The sequence below is a fragment of the Callorhinus ursinus genome, unplaced genomic scaffold (assembly GCF_003265705.2).
Source record: "Callorhinus ursinus isolate GAN/ISIS: 27379988/994484 unplaced genomic scaffold, GSC_fseal_2.0 scaffold31, whole genome shotgun sequence".
In the NCBI taxonomy this organism is placed as follows: Eukaryota; Metazoa; Chordata; class Mammalia; order Carnivora; family Otariidae; genus Callorhinus; species Callorhinus ursinus.
Window position 1 is genome coordinate 14,560,657 of NW_027397093.1, and position 21,112 is coordinate 14,581,768.

Here is a 21,112-nt window from a genome sequence, read left to right on the forward strand (position 1 = left end):
GGTTCACCTGCTGGGTCAGTACCACCTTCTGGAGGGCAAGTGAGATTCAGAGAGGCCCGAAAGAAAGGTCATACCCTTTGATTACACTGAACCCCATCTTTGGGAATCTAGGCCAGAGGTCAGCAAACGTCTATTTCTATAAAAGGCAGTAAATATTCTGGGGTCTCTGCTGTACCTGTCCAACTCGGCCACTGCAGCGTGAGAGAGCCGGACGGTGCTGGACTGAATGGGCAAGACCATGTTCCGATAAAACTTATTCACGAAAACAAGGTGGTGGGTTAGGTTTGGCCCATGGGTCACGGTTTGCCAACCTCTAATCCAGACTGAGGAAAAAATCCTAAATACGCAACAACTTCATTTTCATGAAGTTATCTTGATGCAAAAGAATTTACATTGATAAGGAACTGGAAGCAACTCAACTGTCCAACCAGAGGGACGTGGTTAGTAAACCATGACAGGTGACATCCCAGGGACATCTGCTCCACGCAGACTCCCTTCTAAGAGCTTCATGGCTCTTATCTCAGCTGATCCTCGCAACTCTATGGGTTGGTTATTATTCGTGGCTCCCTTTTTACAAGCGGGGAAACTGAGGCATGGAGCAGTGACGCAGGTGGCCCACCATCCACACACCTGTAGGTGGCAGAGCCAGGCCTGGACCCCACGTGGTCAGGGCAGAGGCCACGCTCTTAACCTAAGAGGCCAACGATGGCTGAAGTCACACAGCCGGCAAGAACGGCGATGTGCAAAGCAAGGCTGGCACAGGGATGCTGAGGAGAAGGGCTATAAGCAGGCTGCAAACGTGCCCTGGGGCGCCCGAAACAAGAACATCACAGACAAAGCACGTGGGAGGAAGGAAGCTGGCCCCAAATGCTCCCAGCGGCTGTGCTGGCATGATGGGTGACTTTCTGCCTTCTCCAATTTCTCAATTTTCCACACTATACTCTTGCTTTCAAAAGATGTTTTTTTAAAGTGTCGAAGAAGAGGGGCGCCTGGGTGGCTCAGTCGTTAAGCGTCTGCCTTCGGCTCAGGTCATGGTCCCAGGGTCCTGGGATCGAGCCCCGCATCGGGCTCCCTGCTCCGTGGGAAGCCTGCTTCTCCCTCTCCCACTCCCCCTGCTTGTGTTCCCTCTCTCGCTGTGTCTCTTTCTGTCAAATAAATAAATAAAATCTTAAAATAAATAAATAAATAAATAGAAAATAAAGTGTCGCAGGAGAAAAAGTCTCTGCAGGCCTTAGATTCCTTCCATGCACTGTGCACACTCTCAAGACAAGGCCTCTCCCCAGAGCTGAGGGACAGGGCTCCTGAGACAGCCCAGAGCCCATCACTCTTCCAGAAGCAGCAGGCTGGACCAGACCCTGGCCTACCCAAGGAAACAGCAAGGGACTGACTCGCGGAGGGGAACCAGGAGCAGTCTGGGAAGGCTCTGGATCCAGAGGCCCCCGGCACCCTGGCCAGCAGCCCCTTCCTCCATCCTGTTTATTCTGTAGCAAGGGGACCTGGCCAGGGAAAGTAAACTTTCCCTCTTCCTTGTCCATCTTTCCTGCAGGCCCAGCTCCTCTAGCTCCCCTTCCTCTGAACGCCTCTGTTCTCTGGGAGAAGCAGCAACCAGGAAGAGTCAGTCAGAAAGAAGCCAGTCAAGAGGTTTTAACAAAACGAGGTCGCAGGCCTCAGAAAGCCGACCCTCTGCAGGCCTCACCTGGGCTGGGCTCTCTGGCCGGGGGCCTTCCAGCTTCCTCTGGTGCTCCAAGATGAGCTCCTTCAGGTCCTGCAGCTCGGCACAGGCGGTGACGGCTCTGTCCACCTGGTGCCCGCGACCAGGGCAGGGAAGGGAGGGAGAGAGGGCCACAAGGCCAAGCAAAGGTGGCGGAGGCGGAAGGGAAGAGAAAGGGAAAGGATGGTTTGTCAAAAAGGGGGCAGTGCAGGGGAGGAAGAGACCCCACCAGCGGAGGAGTGCGTGCCCCTCCACGGCCCCTGCCCCCAGCCCCCTGGCTCACCTCGTCCACCATCTTCCTCCCCTGAGGCACCATGTGGAGAAAACTCTGGATCAGCTGGAGCTGCTCCAGGGGCAGTGGCTTGGTATGCAGGGGGACAGCCCTGACAAGGAAGGGGTCAGTAGCATAAGCAATATGCCCAAAGGCCTCTACCACCACCCCCCTGTTGACATTTCCATTCACATGGCCGCTGAGGGGCACTGGACTACAGTCTCCAAGTCTTCCTTCCCATTCAGGTTGGGGGAAGCAATGGGTATTCTCCCCGCGGGAAAACTGAGGCCCAGAAGGGTCAAGTGGCTTTTTTCCGCATTACTCAGCAAATCTGTGGCAACCCAGGAAATGAACCCCACATGCTCCACCTCCAGCTCCAGCCCTGGGCTCCTGACACGTCCCCAGCACTCTGGCAGCCCTACCCCCTCCTCTCCTCATCCCTGCGGTTCCTTGGGACACTCACTCCGGCCTTGAGGCAGCCCCGCTGTGGTGAAACAAGATGAGGGTACCCAGGGTCATTCCCAGGTTGGTCCTGCCCACGCCTGTCTGGCAGCTGAAGAGGAGAGCAGGGGGAGGCCCGTGGGCATCTCGGAGCTGCAGGAGGCTGGGGGTTTCCTGGGAAAGACCGTGACCGTCAACAACAGCGTGCCCTGGAAACCCTCGGCCGGGACCAAGTCGGGGGAGGGGGGTCATGACATCGGCCCATCTGCACCCCGCAGTCTTTGGCAAGGGGGGGGGGGCCTAGACAGGTGGCTCAGCCGCTTTTGCCAAACTTCAAAGCCAAATGTGCTCCATCTGCCCCAAGGAGCACGGCCCTGCCTCCTTCCCAGGCCCTGGGGGAGCCCAACCAGCTGGTCCTGGGAGTGAGACCGCTCTGAGGGGACAGGCCTGTATTTGACAGCGCCGTGAGATGCAAATTAAATAAGGTGGCCTCCCACAGGGGCTGAGAAAGAAACACCACCAGTCCTCAGGAAACAGCAGCTCCAGAGGCTATGGATAAGAAATTTTTAGCCCCAGTAAACTTGATGTCTAGAGAGGTCAGGTGATTTGTCCAAGATCACACAGCAAATTAGCAGCTGAGCCTGCCCAGAGTCCAGGCCGTCAGACAGTCAATGCTGGGCTCTGTCATTAGAGAACGTACAAATATACACCCGCCAACACACACACACACACACACACACACACACACACACACACACACTCCACCTCTTACACAACACAGAAGGAAACCTTCCTCTGAGGAAAGCCAGAGGCCACACTCGCCCTGAGCATCACCCTGGAGACAGGGCCTACTACACCCAGACCCGCTCTCCAGGCTCCTGTCCCTACTCTGTGCTCCCACCACCACCCACCACCTCCTGCCCTGACTTACCCGGAGGACACTCACAAAGACATCAAACTGGGCTTCCAGCGGGGCCCCTTGCTCTGGCAGGGGCAGGCGGTGGTACCTGCCAGGTGAGGCAGAGAGACCCATCAGGCAGGCCACGCAGCCCGGGCATCCCCCACCCCTGCATTCCTGTGGGAAAGATGGGTGTGGGGAGCTCAGCCCAACCTGCAGACGGTGAAACACACAGCTGGGGAGCAGGGCCAGAGAGCACCCCTGCCCAGCACACTGGCATCCACACGGCCCAAGTCATCTGCTGTCGCCGGGTCGGACTGGCGCTTGGTACCTGTAGGCAGGCTGCAGGAAGAGGGGCCGCTTGTACACCTCCTCGGTCACGTGCACATCGTCCTCGCCCCGGATGGCCACAGCGTGGGGCTCCCCCAGCAGGTCCTCGATGTTGTGGTAGACGTGGTACGTGTTCTCACTCAGCTGGGCAAAGTCATGGATCTGCATGGCGGAGTGGGGGCCAGAGGACCATGACTGACCTGTAGGCCCCTCCTGGCCTTCCTGGCCGAGCTCTAGAGGGAGGAGACCACAAAGAGGCCACGGACAGGCTGCTCTTCCTCCAGGGGGGAACCATCTGGCCAGGGGTGCTCTGTGCCCTGGGAGTCCTGATGGGATGGAGGTGGCCAGCGGCCCGAGGCGGCCACCTATGCACAAGATGACATGGCCCACACTGGGGCCAGGGAGGAAGCACCCTGCACTGTGGGCAGCAGGGGTCAGCCAAGCCATCAGACTCAGGGACAGGGGGAAGCTCAGTCAGCTGGGTGCTAGAGGAGACGAGGCCCCAAAGGGAGATGGGAGACAAGCAGGCTCCTGCCCGTGGGAGTCTCTCGGGGCACCGCGACGGCACCCTCCACACACACATCTCCATGGCGTGTCAACAGCCTCAGAAACCTTGACAGGCCCCCAGGCGGCGGAGGGGAACAGAGGCACCTCAGAGACAGACAGAGGCCCATCGAGAGAAGTGCCTCACCCGGGCCTCACAGCTCACAGAGGGCTGACCCTCGGTGTCGGGGCTTCTAGTCTAATGCTCCTTTTACTCTGCTAGGCACCTGCTAAATAAGGATGCTGAGTGCGGAGGAGCTGCGCAGGGTGGGAAAGGGGCAGAAGCAAACAGAGCCAGGAACAGGAAGGTCTTCCCCTAGCTTCCCGTGAGCTGGCCTTGCATCCAGCTACTCGCCCAAGCAAGGCAGAAGAGTGGGTGAGTACAGGCCGGTGAGAGCAAAGTTGGGCTGGGGGCTAGGGTCCCAACTCAGCCACCCACGGCTTGCCAGGGAGGGGGGGGCCTCCACTTACGCCAGTGACCCTCACCTCTTTCCGGATGGCCAGCTCTAAGCTCTCTGCCTGGATCCCAGGTCCCAGGCCCTGGAGGTTCTCATGAAGATTCTGCTTATCTCGAGGTGTGTAGGGCACGAAGTCCTCCTCAGCACGCAGAAACAGCACGGGCTCCTCCCTCACACAGAAGATGATGCACTCCTGCCAGGAGCCAAAGGAGGAAGAAACTGTGCCCACTACCCAGCACGGAGACCCGACCTTCTGCCTCACCTCTGTGCCTTTGCACAGACCGGTCCCTGCTCTTTGAGCGCCTGTCACCCCCACCCTGTCCCTGCAACATGAATCCTACCCAATAAGCAAAGCTCGGTCCAAATACCACCTGCTCCTGACTCTCCCTCTTCTCGGGGCCAACAGCCCTTTGTCTGAAGCTCATGGTGTTGATTCCTGCTTCTTCCTAACAGGATCAGTGACTACATCTCCCTTCCTGGACTACAGGTTCCTTACAGGGCGAACCATGTCCGAGTCATTTTCACAACTCCATTATTGCAAGCACGGAATGCCAGATAAATCAAGTGCTTGATAAACACCGGGGGAAGAAATGAATGCCTGCCACCACCATGCAATCATTCATTCACTGAGCACCTTACACACAGAGAGATGTGGGCAGACCCCTCCCCGTGGAACTTGAAGTCAGGCTGGGAAGAGAGGATCCGCCCAGAACTAACACCCACCGCACTCTGGTTCACTCAGGGACTCTCCAGCTAAACCCCAGGCCAAACCAGATGCAGGCTGCAACCAGATGGGACCCTCAGCCTCTGTCCTGCAGACACTCAAAACCCCGCCTCAGCATCAGGCAAAAAAAGAGGAGTCATTAAAAACAGGCATTTAGGGGCGCCTGGGTGGTTCAGATGATAAAGCATGTGCCTTCAGCTCAGGTCATGATCTCCAGGTCCTGGGATCGAGCCCCACGTCGGGCTCCCAGCTCAGTGGGGGGTCTGCTTCTCCCTCTCCTCATTTGTGCTCTCTCTCTCTCAAATGAATAAATAAAATCTTTATAAAAAAAAAAAAACAAAAACAGGGATTTAGAGTTCAGATGCCTAGTTTGGGTCTTAGGACACCACTCCAAAGCTGTGTCACCCGTCCTCTCTGGGCCCTGGTTTCCTCCTCTGTGCAATGGGAGGAACCGCCCTGCCTTCATAGGGCCGACACAAGGACCTGTGTCTGCTGTGGTCATCACGCTGTGCCTTTCTTGCTATGACCTGGATCCTCTTGTCACCCTGTCCCCCTTCTCACTTCTCCAAGGTTCTCAAAGTGGGCTGTATAAGGGGCTTCTGACCTGGGCCCCCATGTCCACACACGACAGGGAAATAAAAATTGACCCAAAATTTCCCAACCATGCCGACCACAATGATCATTGTGGCATTTAAGGCCTGCAGAGCCTGGTCTGGGTCCCCAGGCAGCCTCCCCATCATGTGGCCAGGCCACTCCCAGGAGGAGCCCCTTTGCCAGATTTGGGGGGCTGCGAGACCCTGCCCGGAAGCAGCCCTGCTTACCCTGTGTCCATCTTTCTGGAGTTTCTGGAGGACCTGCCTGAAACCAGAGAGGCTGGGCTGTCCCATGCCAAACACGGTGAGGCCACCCCGCACTTGCCGGAAGTTGGGGGCCCCACAGCTCCGCACAGTGCCCAGTACATCCATCTTCTCAGCAACATCCCGCACCAGGAAGTAGCGTCCCTGGCAGGGGAAGAGCCACAAGGGGTTACTCAGATGCTCGGGGATATCTTCTATCAGTGGAGCTCTGTCCCAGGCACCAGAGGATGGGGAGCAAGAGGTGGGGCAGGGGACATGGTCTTCAAGTTGTCTGCAGGCTTTTGGAAAAAAAAAAAATGTGATCATCTGTGATCCCAAGAAGAGTGTCATTTAGCATGGGAAAGGGAAAAACAACTCCTCCTGATGGGAAATCCGAGAAGGCTTCATGGAGGAGGCAGCATTGGGGGCAGGCCTTGAGGAAAGAAAGTAGGGAGAGGCACTCCAGGGGCAGGAAACTGAGGCTGGCTCTAGGGTGGGGCCCGAAGCTCTCCAGGAAGAAGTCAAATGTCTCCCGCAGCCAGAGGAAGGGCTTGGAGCAGGGGCCCAAGCAAGGAGTCACAGCTGGGGCCCCAGGAATCAGCCAGAGGAAACCTGCACTAGTCCCCTCCTGAGGTCCTGAAGCTCTGAGGACGGATGGGGCTCTCCCTTCCCCGGCTGGGGTGATGGATGCAATGAGGGACAGAGTAAAGGGGTGAGAACACGAGGCGCCAGGGGAGTTCCTTCCCGGGCACAAAGGAGCTCGGACATCACCTGGCCATGCCCCTCCAACAGGACCCACACATTGCCTGACAGATTCAAAATGGAACCAGCTCTTCCAGACACCAGAAAAATCCCAGCTACTCTTTCAACAAACACAGTTTCATCAGCATGATTATCCCTTCGCCAACTATTTACTGAGCACCTACATGGTGCCGGAGCACTGTTCAGGGCCGGGGGGCTACTGCAGTGAACAAGAAAAATGAAAGTCATCTGGGCGTGTGGACCTGGCTTTCTAGGGGATATGTGAAGGGAAGAGAGCTAAGCCAGAGAAGTTCTGGAGCGTAGAGAACGGGAGAGAGATCCCCCAGCTGGGGCCCTGGCTCTGTTCTCCGGGCTGCCCCGAGGGCGGGGTGTGGGCAGACTGGGGCCAGCAGGGACGTGCCAGAAGAGCCCACCAGGGGGCTCTGCGGGGCAGGGGGCGTGGCCCAGGAAACCAGGGGGAGACAGGAAGTGGGGGAGGAGCCCAGAGGGTGAGGTGAGGACGTGACTCCGAAAAGGGGTCAGTGGGGAAAGCAGGAGGGAGGAACCCTGTGAAGGAGGAGGACCAGAAGGGGGGCGGGGGGGGGGGGAGGGGGGAAGGAGGGGCCGGGCTGCCCTCACCTGCACCAGGTAGTGCTCGGGGGTGGCATCTGAGAGCCGGCCCAGCGTGTAATGGGCCTTGAGCAGCTCCTCATGGATCTGGAACTCCTCCTTACAGTTGTACCTGTCAGGGCAGAATGGAAACTTTCATGATCAAGGTAGCCTCCACCCTCACCAGACTCCACAACAGGACCACCCCACCTGCGCCCACGCGGCTACCCGTCTACGGCAGAGACAGCCTGCTCTCCCCAATATCCACCCTCCCCTCCTCCCTCAGCAACAGAACCCTGGAATCGCGACTGGGCCATCTGCCGGAGGACTGTATTTCCCAGGCTCCCTTGCAGCTAGGGTGGTCACGTGATTAAGTTTTGGCCAATGGGATATGAGGACAAGTGACAGGCGTACAACTTCTGGGCCATTCCCTTAAAGGGAAGGTGGGTGCCTTCTACTTTCTCTCCTTCTCCCTGGCTAGCATCCAGAAGTGATGGCAAGAAGCAGAAGCTGATGATGGTGGGGAAACGAGAGAGGAGGGGCCTGGCGGATCACAGGGCGGCCATTCCAGCTTGGTGCACCTCCCAGACTCTTGTGTAGAGAGAAGCTTCGGTCCCGTTTAAGGCCTCCTATTCGAGGGTTACCTGGGTCCCAGGGGACCCTTCCATCAGATTGTCTCTGAGAACAACACCATGGCACAGTGAGGGGGCTCAGGACAGAGGCTTTGGGTTTGCATGACCTGGGCATGAACCCAACTTCACCACACAGCAACTTTGGGGCTTTGGAGTGACTCACTCTCTCTGTGGTTCCCTTTCCAGTAATTCTCACTTCCTAGGGCCGCTGTGAGATTTCAAGGCACAGCTGAATGGAAGCGCTCAGCCAAGGGCCTTGGGCACCGTGTTTATTAATATAATTATTTTTACTAGTCACACTGCTACCTCCACACGGGGCCGTTTCAAACAAAACCCACAGGTATAAAAACAGATTTCTGCAGATGCTAAACCAGGATGGGCCTGTCTGTCTGCTCAAGACACAGGAAGCTTCCATGCTGATTGTAACAGGGAATAAGACACTTGCACCCTGGTGTCTACTCCTCTTTACAAAAGAACTGCGTCCAGGAAAGGCAGGGCAGTGGAAGGAGTGAGGCAGGGGAGCCTGAAGCGAGGAGCTGAGAGACTTGGGCTCCTGCTCCCAGCTCAGTCTCTATCTCACCACATGGTGGACAAATCCATCCACCGCCGGAAGCTTGGTATTTAGATCCAGTCTTCACATCTGATCTAAAACGTATTCAATCAGGAGTCAGCAAACCTTTTATATCAAGAACTGGACAGTAAATAATTTTGGCTTTGAGAGCCATACAGTTTCTCTTGCAACCACAACTCTGCAATTGAAGTGTTAAGCGTCCACAGACAGCATACAAAGGAATAGGCGTGGCGGTGTTCCAATAAAACTTTATTTACAAAAGCAGATGCTAGGTGGGATTCGGTCCACAGGATACAGTTTGCCAAGCCCTCTGTTGGGTGATCTCTAAGGTCCCTTCCCCACAAACATGCTACAGCCCCAGGGTCGCCGCGCTCACGCTCGCTCCAGGAGGCAGATCTTTACAGCAGGCTCATGACTGTTCTGAGCCACACCACTTGGTTAAGTATTCTGCACATCATCACCGTGTAATCTGATAAGAAAAAGAAGACCCAGGGGCGCCTGGGTGGCTCAGTCATTAAGCGTCTGCCTTCAGCTCAGGTCATGATCCCAGGGTCCTGGGATCGAGCCCCGCATCGGGCTCCCTGCTCAGCGGGAAGCCTGCTTCTCCCTCTCCCGTCCCCGTGCTTGTGTTCCCTCTCTCGCTGTGTCTCTCTCTGTCAAATAAATAAAATCTTAAAAAAGAAAGAAAGAAAAACAAGACCCAGAGAGGGGAAAGGATTTGCCTGAGGTCACAGACAGAGCAAAGCCCAGGATGTGTGTCTCCGACACTGCCCTCAAGGGCCAAACCTAGATGTGTCATCTCTGGTAGAGAGACAATATCAAGTCTCTTCTCTTCCCCTTATCAGGAGCACAGTAATGGATGAGGATTCTAATTTTCCTGTCAGGCCCCAAAGCCAGCAGGCCGATTTATCATTCCCACCCCTCAGGTCTCCTGACACAGAAAGTCCCATCTGCTAGGTCTCTGCCAAACTTCTATGTGTGGCACACAGTCCATTCTTAACTCACTGTGTCCTATTTCCTGCGTGCTGGAGGGGCCCAGAGGCAGATTCGACGTGAGCCGAGGCTTCCCGATTCACCGGGAGACAGAGCCAATGCCTCTCTTGTCTTCCTGGCCTCTGGCTCCCAGCACCCACTCCTTCACTGACCCCACAGGGCAGACAGGGTTGCAGAGCCGCCTTCCGGACCCTCTTCTTCTGGACGCATGTATGTAGTGTATCCATGTGTCTCAAAATATGGTGCCAGAACCCACCCTCAGCCTCCTCCAGGAAAGTCCCTCAAGGACCTAATTAAGAGAGGTGACCAAAAGCTTCCAGCTTTTTCAGCCCACAGCTCTTTTACGACCTGGTATTAACCTCAGTTTCGAACCATAATTACTAGTTGTGAAAAATAAATCTAAATTTTATGCATCTTAGTATATAAACTCTGTTTGAAAATGTTTGGCCAAAAATGATTTTCAAAAGGGTGTCCCCCCACCAGCCACTTCTCCTTCTCCATGCTTCCGGCCCTATGGACATGAGCTAAGAGACCCACAACGGAGACCCACTCAGGCACTTGCTTGCTGTGTTACTCCAGACAAACTGCTTAACCTCTCTGGGCCTCAGTATCTTCATCTATGAAAGCGGTTTGTAGACTCAGTGCTTTATGCCACCACTCCTCCGGGAAGCCGCCCCAACCATGTCTTCCAGGGACACGGTCACACGCACACACATGCACACACGCACGCACCCACCCCGCCACTCACGTGATCACGACGGGGGCCACTTTGTTGGGGATGATGGACTTGGCCTTACTGTTGTGCAAGCCTGTGGTCTGGAAGGAGTGGACACTGAGTGAGTGCTGACTGTCCATCGTGCCGCCTCCCTGGAGGCCCTCGAAGGGGGCGCCCGCCGAAACCGCCTGCTGGGCTGTGCTGGCCGTAGTACCCATAGTCCGCTGGCAGCCTCAGGACCCCAAACCTGCGGGATGAGAAGGCATGTAGTGGGGGGAAGGGGTGGGAAAATCCACAGCGGGAAGGGACCTAGCCCAGCTCCCCCTCCACCCCCATCGCCCAGATGCCAAGTCTGAGGCCCAGAAAGCGCCAGCTCAGCCTGCAGCGGGAGACAGAGGGCAGGTGTGCCGCCTCCCAATGCTCCCTGAATGCCTACCCTGCGCCTGTCCCTTGGCTTCTGCTTTGGGGGGGTTACGGACATGAAGAGACATAAAGACACAGCCCCTGAACCCTTACGGTTACACTCCTCTGGCAAAAATATGACTGTTAGGAAGGGGTTAGCCCTCCACACCAGGTCAGGACCTCGGGCTCTAAGTGATTGGGTCAGGCCACACAGAGGCAGGGCCCCCCCCCGCAGACGGACAGAAGTGGGAAGACCTGGAGCAGGTGCAGAAGGAAGTCAAGCTTGGCTCTGAAGAATGTGGGGGGATGGGGCACATCTGGGTGGCTCAGTTGGTTAAGCGACTGCCTTCGGCTCAGGTCATGATCCTGGAGTCCCAGGATCGAGTCCCGCATCCGGCTCCCTGCTCAGCGGGGAGTCTGCTTCTCTCTCTGACCCTCCCCCCTCTCATGCTCTATCTCATTCTCTCTCTCAAATAAATAAATAAAATCTTAAAAAAAAAAAGCATCCCACTCGATTTCGGCACAGGTCATGAGATCAAGCTCAGCATCAGGCTCCGTGCTCAGCAGGGAGTCTGCTTGAGATTCTCTCTTCTCCCCCTGCCTCTGCCCCTGTTCACTGCGTGCTCTCTCTCTCTCTCTCGAACACATGCGTGCTAAAATAAATATATCTTTAAAAAGAGAGAGAGAGAGAATGTGGATGGACACAGGATACAGGTGGTCACTCTAGCCATGAATATCACGAAATGAGGCTGGGGACATCCAAGGGTTCAGTGAAAGCACCAGGCCCCTGAACTTGACATCACCCATCATCAATGTCCCCATCAACAGCCAAAGATTCCGCCCCCCACGAGGCAGGCTGGGTGCCCTGGTGGACTCAGCAATTCCCCTGGTGGGGCTCTCTCCCAGAGAAATACTTAGGGATGTTCGCAAAAACCAGGCTTCTGGGATGTGTTGCTGCCGGAAGTGTTGTTTACAACGGCAAAACGCGGGTAACCACCTCCAGCCAACAACAGCGGCTCTGCTGAATAAAGTAGGGGCATCTCTAAGGTCAAAGGTTAAATAGCCATTGAAAATATCATACTGATGGATCTGGAAAGACATGGAGACACAGGGATAGGGGCAGGTTGCAAGGCAAGAACAGGCTACAGTCCCATTCCAGTTCATGAAAGTGTATCAGGAGAAAAGCCTGGGAGATACACATCAAGATGCTAATGTGAGTTACCACCAAGTGATGAGATGAGAGTTCGTTCGTGTCTTCTCCTTTTGCTTTTTCTCCTCTGAACACTGGGTAATAAAGTTATACAAATTAACAAATAAGAGAATGTCTGGGGAAACGGCCAGAGACGGGTGAGGAGTTGCTGGAGGGTGTGAGGAGCCGTCCCTAGACACAACAACTCCCTCAGCCGCCCTCAGCCCGGGGTGAACTGCTCCACATGGTGGGAACAATCTGCTCCAGCCACCCCGCCCTCTGGAAACCAGCAGTGGCACCCGGGGAAGAGGGTGGCGGAGGCAGCGGGTCAGCGGGTCAGTGTGAAGGCTGAGCTCACTGAGCCTTCTCTCCCCCAGGCCCTGAGTACTCGGGCTCCCCATCCCCAGAGCCGCCTAGACAGAATGACTGGACTCATCCACCCCTCCTCAAACCTTCCCAAACCACCACCTGTCCCTGTCCCTCTGCGGTCTGGAAAGGGCTCCCTCTCTCCCTCCAGCCCTGCCTTGTCATCCCTGACAACTCCCAGTAGCCACGTGACAGCTCTGTCAACATGCACACTTGTGTTTATAAGAGCCCCACTGCACACTGTCCAATTTCTCCCTCCCTCCATCCCTCTCTCCCACTTTCCCTCTCTGTCTCCGTCAAACGTGGATGGAATGAGCCTCTGTTCCTAAACAGAAACACGGGCTGCTCAGAGAGCATGAGGGGCTCCAAAGTGGGCCCCAGCCTGCCAAGAGCGGAGCCAGAAACTTCTCTCCACTTCCCCTGCTTTGGCAGGCCCCCAACCCAGCTCACCAAAGTTCCCTGGACCCCTCCCAGCAGCCTGGGCCAAGGAGGCATGGATAGGAACAGTCTCCTCCAGGAACAGGGGCACGGGTAACTGTCCCAAATGAGGGCATGAGGGACAGGAAATGGGAAGGGCCTACAGGAGGCAGCAGCTGCCCACAGCTGCCTAGCCAGGCCAGGCCCTGCCCGCTTTGGGCTGAGCTGCAGCCGACACCCCCACAGCTCCAGCTCCAGCCAGCCCCGTGTCTCACGGGCTCCACGGGCGACAACAGGCCCCAGCTGGTGCCCTGTCAGGGCAGCCGGGACATCATACACATGTGCACAGCTGCAGGCCAGAGGGCTGGGGGAGGGACAATATCCTTTGAAAGCTGACTGGCTTCCGAACTGTCTAGAGGAGGGTGAAGCCCCGGGATCTCCAGGCCTCCCACTCTGTAAAACTCCTCCTGAAACCTCTCTCCACTCTGCCTGGAGTGAGCCTCACCAGCCCAGGGGCCTCCTCCTGCTGGCCCTGTGCTGCAGGGCCCCGAGCAACTTCCCCATGTCCCCAGCCCTAAAATCACGCAGTAGGGATGGCGTGGTCCAAAAGCCTCTTCCAGATTCAAACAGATCTGGCTCCTAAGATTGGAGGTCACGCCCCAACTGCCCACTACCAGGGAAGGCGGTCAGCAAGGTGCGGGGGGCGGGGTGTTAGTGGGGTCCCTAGTGCTCAAACCTTTGCTTGGGGGGAGAATGGGGAGGGCAGGGTGGAATGTAGGCAGACTGAAAGACGTGGTCCGTAGAGCCTGGATGGTTTGTAAACAATTATGCTAGTCCAGAACTTTGTCAGATCATGAGTGAAGGCTGTCATCCCCACTGTGCCGCCGAGACTGGGACGTGGTCGCCATGGAGCCTTGCGGGCGGTTTACACCCCACTGCCGCCGTGCTGTTGTCTGGAAACACGGCTTGCACTCATCCCTCCTTTAAAGCCACAGGGACCCGGGGCCCTGCCCACAGGCGCTGGGGTGCTGTGACTGGCCAACTTTGGGCAACTGTGCGCCTGGCGGTCTGAGCCCCCAGGTTCTCACAAGTGACCTTATGAGCAGGCGAATCCCAAGGATTCCAGAATGAAGCCTAGCCTCACTGTGCCAAGCGAGCTATAAAGACGCTGCCGTGCCATCTGCAAACTGGGGTTCTCAACACCAGAGACCAAAAGGACAATCACAGTCGCTTGGGGGTCTGCCATGCGGACGTGCGCCCATCAAAGGCACACTCCAGCTGAACGTCCCCATCCAAGCTGAGCGACAAGAGCCTTGTCATGGATGTGTCTTTACAAAATAAAAGTAAGCCTTGGCCTACGGTCAACATTTGTTTGGGGGTCGGGATCCGGTCCCTAGTGTATGAAGAGTTCGCCTTTCAGTATTTTCAGAGGCATCAAATAATGACCTCTGAAATGTTGCCAGCATTTATTGAGTCTTCTAATGTTGAAAGAAAGCAAAGCTTAAGTGAAGATCAAGAGAAGAGCCAGAAGCCAAGATTAGGTGAAGGGTTTGAACCATTATCTAAAGGACAGATGAAGAAGCTAATTAAACAGAAACAATGGGAAGAACAACGAGAACTCCGCAAACAAAAGCGGAAGGAAAAGCGCAAGAGAAAACAATTAGAGGGACAATGTCAACTGGAATCAAACTCAGATGGAAATGACAGAAAACGTATCCGAAGAGATGTTGTTCACAGTACACTCCGCCTTATCGACTGCAGTTTTGACAGCTTGATGGTATTAAAGGACATTAAGAAACTTCATAAGCAAAAAAAAAAAAAAAAAGAAAGAAAGAAACTTCATAAGCAGATTCAGCAATGTTACGCAGAAAATCGACGAGCACTGCATCCCGTGCAGTTTTATTTGACAAGCCATGTAGGTCAGTTGAAAAAGAACATGGATGAAAATGACAAAGGATGGGTCAACTGGAAGGATATCCGCATCAAACCAGAGGTTTTTTAGTGAATTCATAAAGAAAGAAGATCTGATTTATCCAACATCAGACTCACCTAATGTACTGAAATAATTAGATGAATCAACGGCCTATGTGATTGGAGGGTTAGGTGAGTCCCATCACAAGGGACTCACATATAAACAAGCATCAGATCATGGAATTGATCGTGCACAGCTCCCCCTTAGAACTTTTGTGAAGATGAATAGTAGAAAGGTTTTGGCAATTAATCATGTGTTTGAGATTATTCTGGAATATCTGGAAACCAGAAAAAGGCAAGAAGCATTTTTTACTGTCTTACCCCAACAGAAAGGAGCTGTTCCCACAGACAAAGCCTGTGAAGGTTCTTTGCATAACAAGAAATCTGCCGGGGTTGAAGATGGATTGGACAGTGATTCCAGTGAGGAAGAAAATAGCAGAAATAACTAGAATCACCACATGAAGAAGAAAAGCAGGATAAAGAAAATAGCAATGAATCTAGAGTTAACTCTGTATCATACTAATGTCATCTGTTGTTTTTTGTTTTGTTTTTTGTTTTTTTAGCTTAAGGAAAACTTAAGGAGAAAATGAGGTGCTTCATAGAATATTCTAGTTGGGAGAAAATTTTATTTCCTCTTGTTTCTGTTGTGAATTTTTAAAACTTTTTTTAGAGCTAAGTGATAAAAAGCCCTTATAAGAAAGTATTTTTGTTTTTGCATAAAATTTAAATGTTTAATTTTTAAAATAATTTTCTAAGTCTCAACAGTTTCTTGAGGATTTTACTTTATTGGTAAACCTTCATTCTCTTTTATTCACTGGATTATATTTTTTAGAATGTGCCTTCTGACGTTTCAGTTTTATTTTTTTATGTTTATATCAAGTGTCTTTCTGATTTATTGCCTACTTAGTTGTGGAGAGATATTCATAAATCTCCTGTAAGTCTACCAAAATGTTCTGTATGGGAGGCTACCTCCTATTTGCACCTTTTTTATTGAACTCAGTTACTTCAAAAGAATGCAGTTATTTTAGGAAGAAGTATCAGACTGATAAGCTCAACAATTTATTTCTTTTGGACTATGGAGCCCATCTCTGTTCCTCCTCTGTGATGCCTTTTCGTGGTTCTAAAGCAATCACTGAAGAGTAAAGACTCTCCTTAATGTATTTTCTTAATTTCAATAATGGTGGTAAATTATTTCAATTACAAATGTAATTTTTCAGGCTAGATTATTTTAAAAGGATGTTGAGTATCAATTTTGTCTTAAATTTAAAAGGAAACAGCTCTTAGCTATATCCTTTCCTTCTCTATGTACTTCTGTTAAATAAAATATTTCTTGGTTCTTAAAGTGAATAAAGTTAACTTTATATGTGCATCTGTCTATTAGCATATAATATGCAAGCTAATATAACTATGTTTCTGTAAATAATCTAAGCATGTATGAAAAAATATATATAATTGTATATAAAAAAAAGTTAGCCTTAGTTTACCGCATAGGTTATCTTGTTCACAAAATAGTAACTGACGACATGTATTACTACATCACCAATTTGTTTTTTAGTGTTTTGATACCTCTCTGAATACAACTTGCTTCCTCTATAAGCCTGCATAGTCTGTGCACTTGAAAACATTCTGGAAAGGGGGTCCATGAGTTTCTGCCAGATTGCTAGAGGGGCTCTTGGCACAAAAAAAAAAAAAAAGAAAGAAAGAAAGAAAAAAGAAAACCCTAAATTCAAGGAAGAACATTCTCCACCAAACGTAGGTCCTCCTTCACCTTCTCCTTGTGTCTGCCTGTTAACACTTCAAAGCCCCTACAAAGCAGTAGGCACCCAACAAACCCATAAGGTCCTGGTCTCACTATGTCCATTTTCAGAGGGGGATGGCTGACAGCAGTGGTTGACCACTGTTCCTCATCAGTTTGCCTTCCTGCCTCCTCACAGCTGACCCTGAGAACCAGAGCACGCCCCACACCCTCCCTCCCTCTTGGATCCTCACTCAGCCACTCCATTCTCTGCCAGAGCACCCCAGACACAGCCTCCCAGAGAGGGAGAGAGGTGCACGGTTTCCCACGGAGGGATCGAGGACTCCAGGCCCCATTTCACCCACAAAAGCCCTCAGCGACCAGCTAAGGAGCCACAGAATCATCTGGACTACAGCCATCATGACGTCTGAGGAAGTCCCCCCACACGGACACGCGTCCTCCTGCCTCCACACGCAGTCATTCCTGAAAGAAAAGAAACCGCCCTGTGGAATCCGTGGCAGGGAAGTGACCTTGTTTCCCCAGGAACAATTCAACATGAGCTCCAGCTCATCACCTGACTGCCTGATGCTACAGCACAAATGCTCAGGCTACAGAGTGATGAGCTTCTGGTCAGGGGCAGCATTCAAGCCGAGGAGGTTCAAGAGCAGACTCCTCAGGCCTCAGCCCAAACACCTCGTGAGTCTAAGTCTGTTTCTGAAGAACTGAATCGTCCCCGTTACGGTCTGTTTCCGCGTCTGTAATCCAAAGCTCACAAGTCCCCACCTTCTTTGTCCCTGTCCCGAAGCAGCAGCCCTGACCTCCACGCTTGGCAAACCCTGCGGGCTTTTCCAAAGCAGAGTTTGGCTCTTGGGGCTGAAGTGGAAAGCTGCACATCAGCTACTGACCCCAGCCCCATTCCTTTCTCCTCCCTCCCTGCCCACCGGGATGGACCCCAGACCCTCCTGCAAAATCCCAAGTCCCACCTCAGGGCATGTGACTCCAGGAACCACCACAACCAGCTGTCACCACAGGCCCCCAAAAGCAGCTTCCGAGCGGGCTACGCCCCAGGAGGCCAGCAAGTCCAACCCTCTCTTTCCACAGATGAGGAAACGGAGGCCCAGAGAGGGAACACAATGTGTTCCAAGTCACAAGGACAGAATTGAAACCCGGAGCTCCTGCCTCCCACACCGAGGCTCCCTGGCTGGGCCCCGCCCCCTCTAGCCTGAGCAAAGGGGAAGATTCTGTTGTGAGCACAGGGAGATGGTGTTGAGCAGATATTGCACGAGTGTGTAATTACGCCAGCCAAATCAGGGTGTGTGGTCACCCTGCCTGAGATAGCCAGTGGCCCTCACTGCAGAGACGGGATGCCGGGAAGGCCAATGGGTGGATCTCTGGGTGCAAAGCACTTGACATATAGTATCTCATTTAATCCTGACCCTAAAAAAAAAAAAAAAAAAAGAGGTGTCAACTCTTACAACTTGGTACCACATTAACAAGAAATCCAATGAAAAATGAGTAAAAGATGGGGCACCTAGCTGGCTTGGCCAGTGGAGTGTACGACTCTTAATCTCAGGGTTGTAGGTTCGAGCCCCATGTTGGGGGTAAAGGTTACTTAAAAATAAAACCCTTTTTTTAAAATGAGCAAAAGGGGCGCCTGGGTGGCTCAGTCGTTAAGCATCTGCCTTCAGCTCAGTTCATGATCCCAGGGTCCTGGGATCAAGCCCTACATCGGGCTCCCTGCTCCGCCGGGAGCCTGCTTCTCCCTCTCCCACTTCCACTGCTTGTGCTCCCTCTCTCGCTGTGTCTCTCTCTGTCAAATAAGCAAGTGAAATCTTTAAAAGTAAGTAAGTAAATAAATAAATAAAATAAAAATGAGCAAAAGATTTGAAGGTATATGCAAATGCCAAATAAGTATATAAATATACACCCGGCAGCATTCATCATCAGGGAAACACACTAGACTAACAAATGTTAAAAGACTAACACCAGGGTGCCTGGGTGGCTCAGCTGGTTAAGCGACTGCCTTCGGCTCAGGTCATGATCCTGGAGTCCCGGGATCGAGTCCCACATCAGGCTCCCTGCTCAGCAGGGAGTCTGCTTCTCCCTCTGACCCTCCTCCCTCTCATGCTCTCTGTCTCTCATTCTCTCTCTCGCAAATAAATACAAAATCTTAAAAAAAAAAAAAAAAAAAAGACTAACACCAGTAAGCTCTGGTGAGGATGTGCAGCAAAGTGGGTCTCAGATGTGGTCACTGAAGTGTAAGATCATACGGCCACTCTAGAAGACGGCTTTACCATTTCTAACGATCCAGCAATGTCACCGGGATGTGCCAGAGGTGTAAAACGCACACAGATTTCAAGGAGTTAGTACCAAAAAAAGTAAAATATCCCATTAACAATCTCTTATGTTGATACAGGTCAAAATGATTCTATGTGGATATATTGGGTTAAACAACGTTATTAAATTTACATTCATCTATTTCTTTTCACATTCTTAATGTGACTAAAATGCCACAGGTGGCCCACGGGACATTTCTCCGGGACAGTGCTACTGAGTCTCCATGCTCCTCGGTCCAGCGGGCACCCCTCGGGCAGCGGGGGGCCATCAGGGTAGAGCCCCACACCTGCTGCTGGTAAGAACTTAATGACCCTGTTCCAGGCACAGGGACTCCCCGGGAAGCCCGTGCCAGCATTCTCACTTATCAGACAGAGAAGTGGGGACTCGCGGAAGCTGCAAGTGACTCTCTAATGGCCTGGCACCTAGTTGGGGACACAGAGCCTCCGATTCCAGGAAGCGCGGGCTCTGGGGCCCAAGCCTGGAGGATTCATGTCTCCACCACTCCTTAGTGACTCTGGGTGTGTGGCTACCTTCCCCGGGTGTCAGTTTAGGAGGGGGGTCCCTGTGCCTCCTCAGTTGGGCTGTATGAGGCTGAAATCGGTGAGTGCCTGGAAAGCAACAGCTGGCCAGCCTGATGCACAGCAGGGGCTCCGACTCATCACCCCCCCACCCCCGTCCCGTCCTCATGCACTTCTCTCTCCTCCTTCCCACGTCCCCTCCCTGCCACCACTGGATATGAACCTCCCTGACGGGGCTGGGGGCCTCACCCAGACAAGGCCTATTAGATGGAAGTGTCGGGAGGAATAGCGGGCTCAGCGGTCGGCTGGCTTCCACCCTGAGCAAGCAACAGGGCAGAGCGGGGTTAACACACAGTTCCAAGTCCCCATTCCACTCGGTCCGGTAGGCCGCTAAGGAGGTTTCCATCCGCTCTTGGCTGTCACCGTGAACCTGGAGAGCCCTGCTCTGTGTGGCTTTGGGCAAGTCCTCTGCCCACTCTGGAACTCTCCCCACAGAAGAACGGGTCTGCCCCCTCCTGCTCCGTCCCACCTCTGCCACCACCCGGGCCAGACCCCCAGCTCCTCTTCCCCTCGTTCCCCCCACAATCCATCCCCCACACGGCACCCAGAGGATCCTTTAAAACCCGGAATCAGGTCACACTGCAACATCCAGGCCTGTCCCCTGCTGAGGAGGCCCCGCCCCTCCGCCCTCACTCACTCCGTGTCCTCCTTTGCCTCCACGCTCCAGCCACAGGCCCCAGGGCCCTTCTTCTTCCAGCGCCCCCGGCCCACACCTCCTCAAAAAGGCTGCGCACCTACCACCCCTCTGCCTGGAACCTTCTGCAACTTGTTCACACGGCTGCCCCCTCCTGTGGTCTTGGCTCAAATGCCCCCGCTCAGGGAGGCCTCTCTGAGCCTCTGATGACGCCCTGCCCACAGCACCCCACACCACAGTCCCTGTCCATCCACGAGCCCTTTTATTTCTCAGTTGCCTCACTGACAGCGTTATACGTGTCACCTCAAGTCTCCCCACCGCCTCCACCCTCCGTCCCTCTCCGGCAGCGCCTGCCTGGCCCACACAGCGGCCCTAGCACCAGGACAGCGGCTGGCAGATGCTCAGGAAATATTTATGAGAGGAGCATATGACCAGCCTCAGGCACCTGCAGCTTCTAGGCCTCCGAGAGGAGCGGGCAATGACGCCGAGGAGCAGGTCTCAGCGCTTCACAAGACGGTGAGGGGGAAGTCACTCCCACCCAATACTCCTCTCCCCTGAACTGCCCTCCTCCCCCACCCTACCCCCGCCCTCCCACATTCCACCCACCCCCTCCAGGTTAAAGCCCAGTGCCTCCAGGAAGCCCTCCCTGACGACACACCCACACACCCTCCCCCCCATACCCACAGCCCATTGTGATCATCGCAAGATGGAACACTCCATTCCCTTCCATGGCACGCTCTTCCTGGCAGGGGCCATCCTGTGTCCTTCCCGGCTCCGTCAGCTGCCTGGCTCAGGGGAGGGGCTGTACACATAATGACGGAACAAATCAGCTCCATCTCGTTATCTCCTCACCCCGCCTGGCTCCTCGGTGATGGGAACAAGGGCGGCACCCCACAACAAGGAGGCACAAAAGACAGGAAGGATGTTTACTTACTCCTGAGTGGGGGCACCGAGTGACTGACTTACTTTACTTTTGCTTATCCATCGCTTCTCGATTTCCACTGATGAAC

At 53.7% G+C, this 21,112-nt stretch overlaps 1 protein-coding gene and 1 pseudogene across 17 annotated transcripts in view; one reads left to right on the forward strand and one right to left on the reverse strand.

Annotated features, from left to right (window-relative positions):
* Positions 1-21,112, reverse strand: part of PALD1 (phosphatase domain containing paladin 1) — a 150,261-nt gene that overhangs the window by 81,893 nt on the left and 47,256 nt on the right. For 14 of the 17 annotated variants that reach the window (XR_012374226.1, XM_073878867.1, XM_073878869.1 and 11 more), the window contains exons 2-10: positions 10,507-10,720; positions 7,593-7,695; positions 6,198-6,377; positions 4,681-4,845; positions 3,653-3,813; positions 3,355-3,430; positions 2,446-2,597; positions 1,995-2,094; positions 1,697-1,801 (exon numbers count right to left, since the gene is read on the reverse strand). Coding sequence is in view for 16 of the 17 variants with exons in the window: in XM_073878867.1 (XP_073734968.1) it covers positions 1,697-1,801; positions 1,995-2,094; positions 2,446-2,597; positions 3,355-3,430; positions 3,653-3,813; positions 4,681-4,845; positions 6,198-6,377; positions 7,593-7,695; positions 10,507-10,691 (1,227 nt within the window). In the remaining variant the exon portion in view is untranslated. Of the gene's footprint in view, positions 1-1,696; positions 1,802-1,994; positions 2,095-2,445; positions 2,598-3,354; positions 3,431-3,652; positions 3,814-4,680; positions 4,846-6,197; positions 6,378-7,592; positions 7,696-10,506; positions 10,721-11,130; positions 12,880-18,752; positions 18,885-20,105; positions 20,652-21,112 lie in introns of those variants that run through there. The other 3 variants (XM_073878865.1, XM_073878863.1, XM_073878866.1) reach the window with 3 other exon arrangements.
* LOC141370308 (tRNA methyltransferase 10 homolog A pseudogene) lies at positions 13,435-17,525 on the forward strand (annotated as a pseudogene).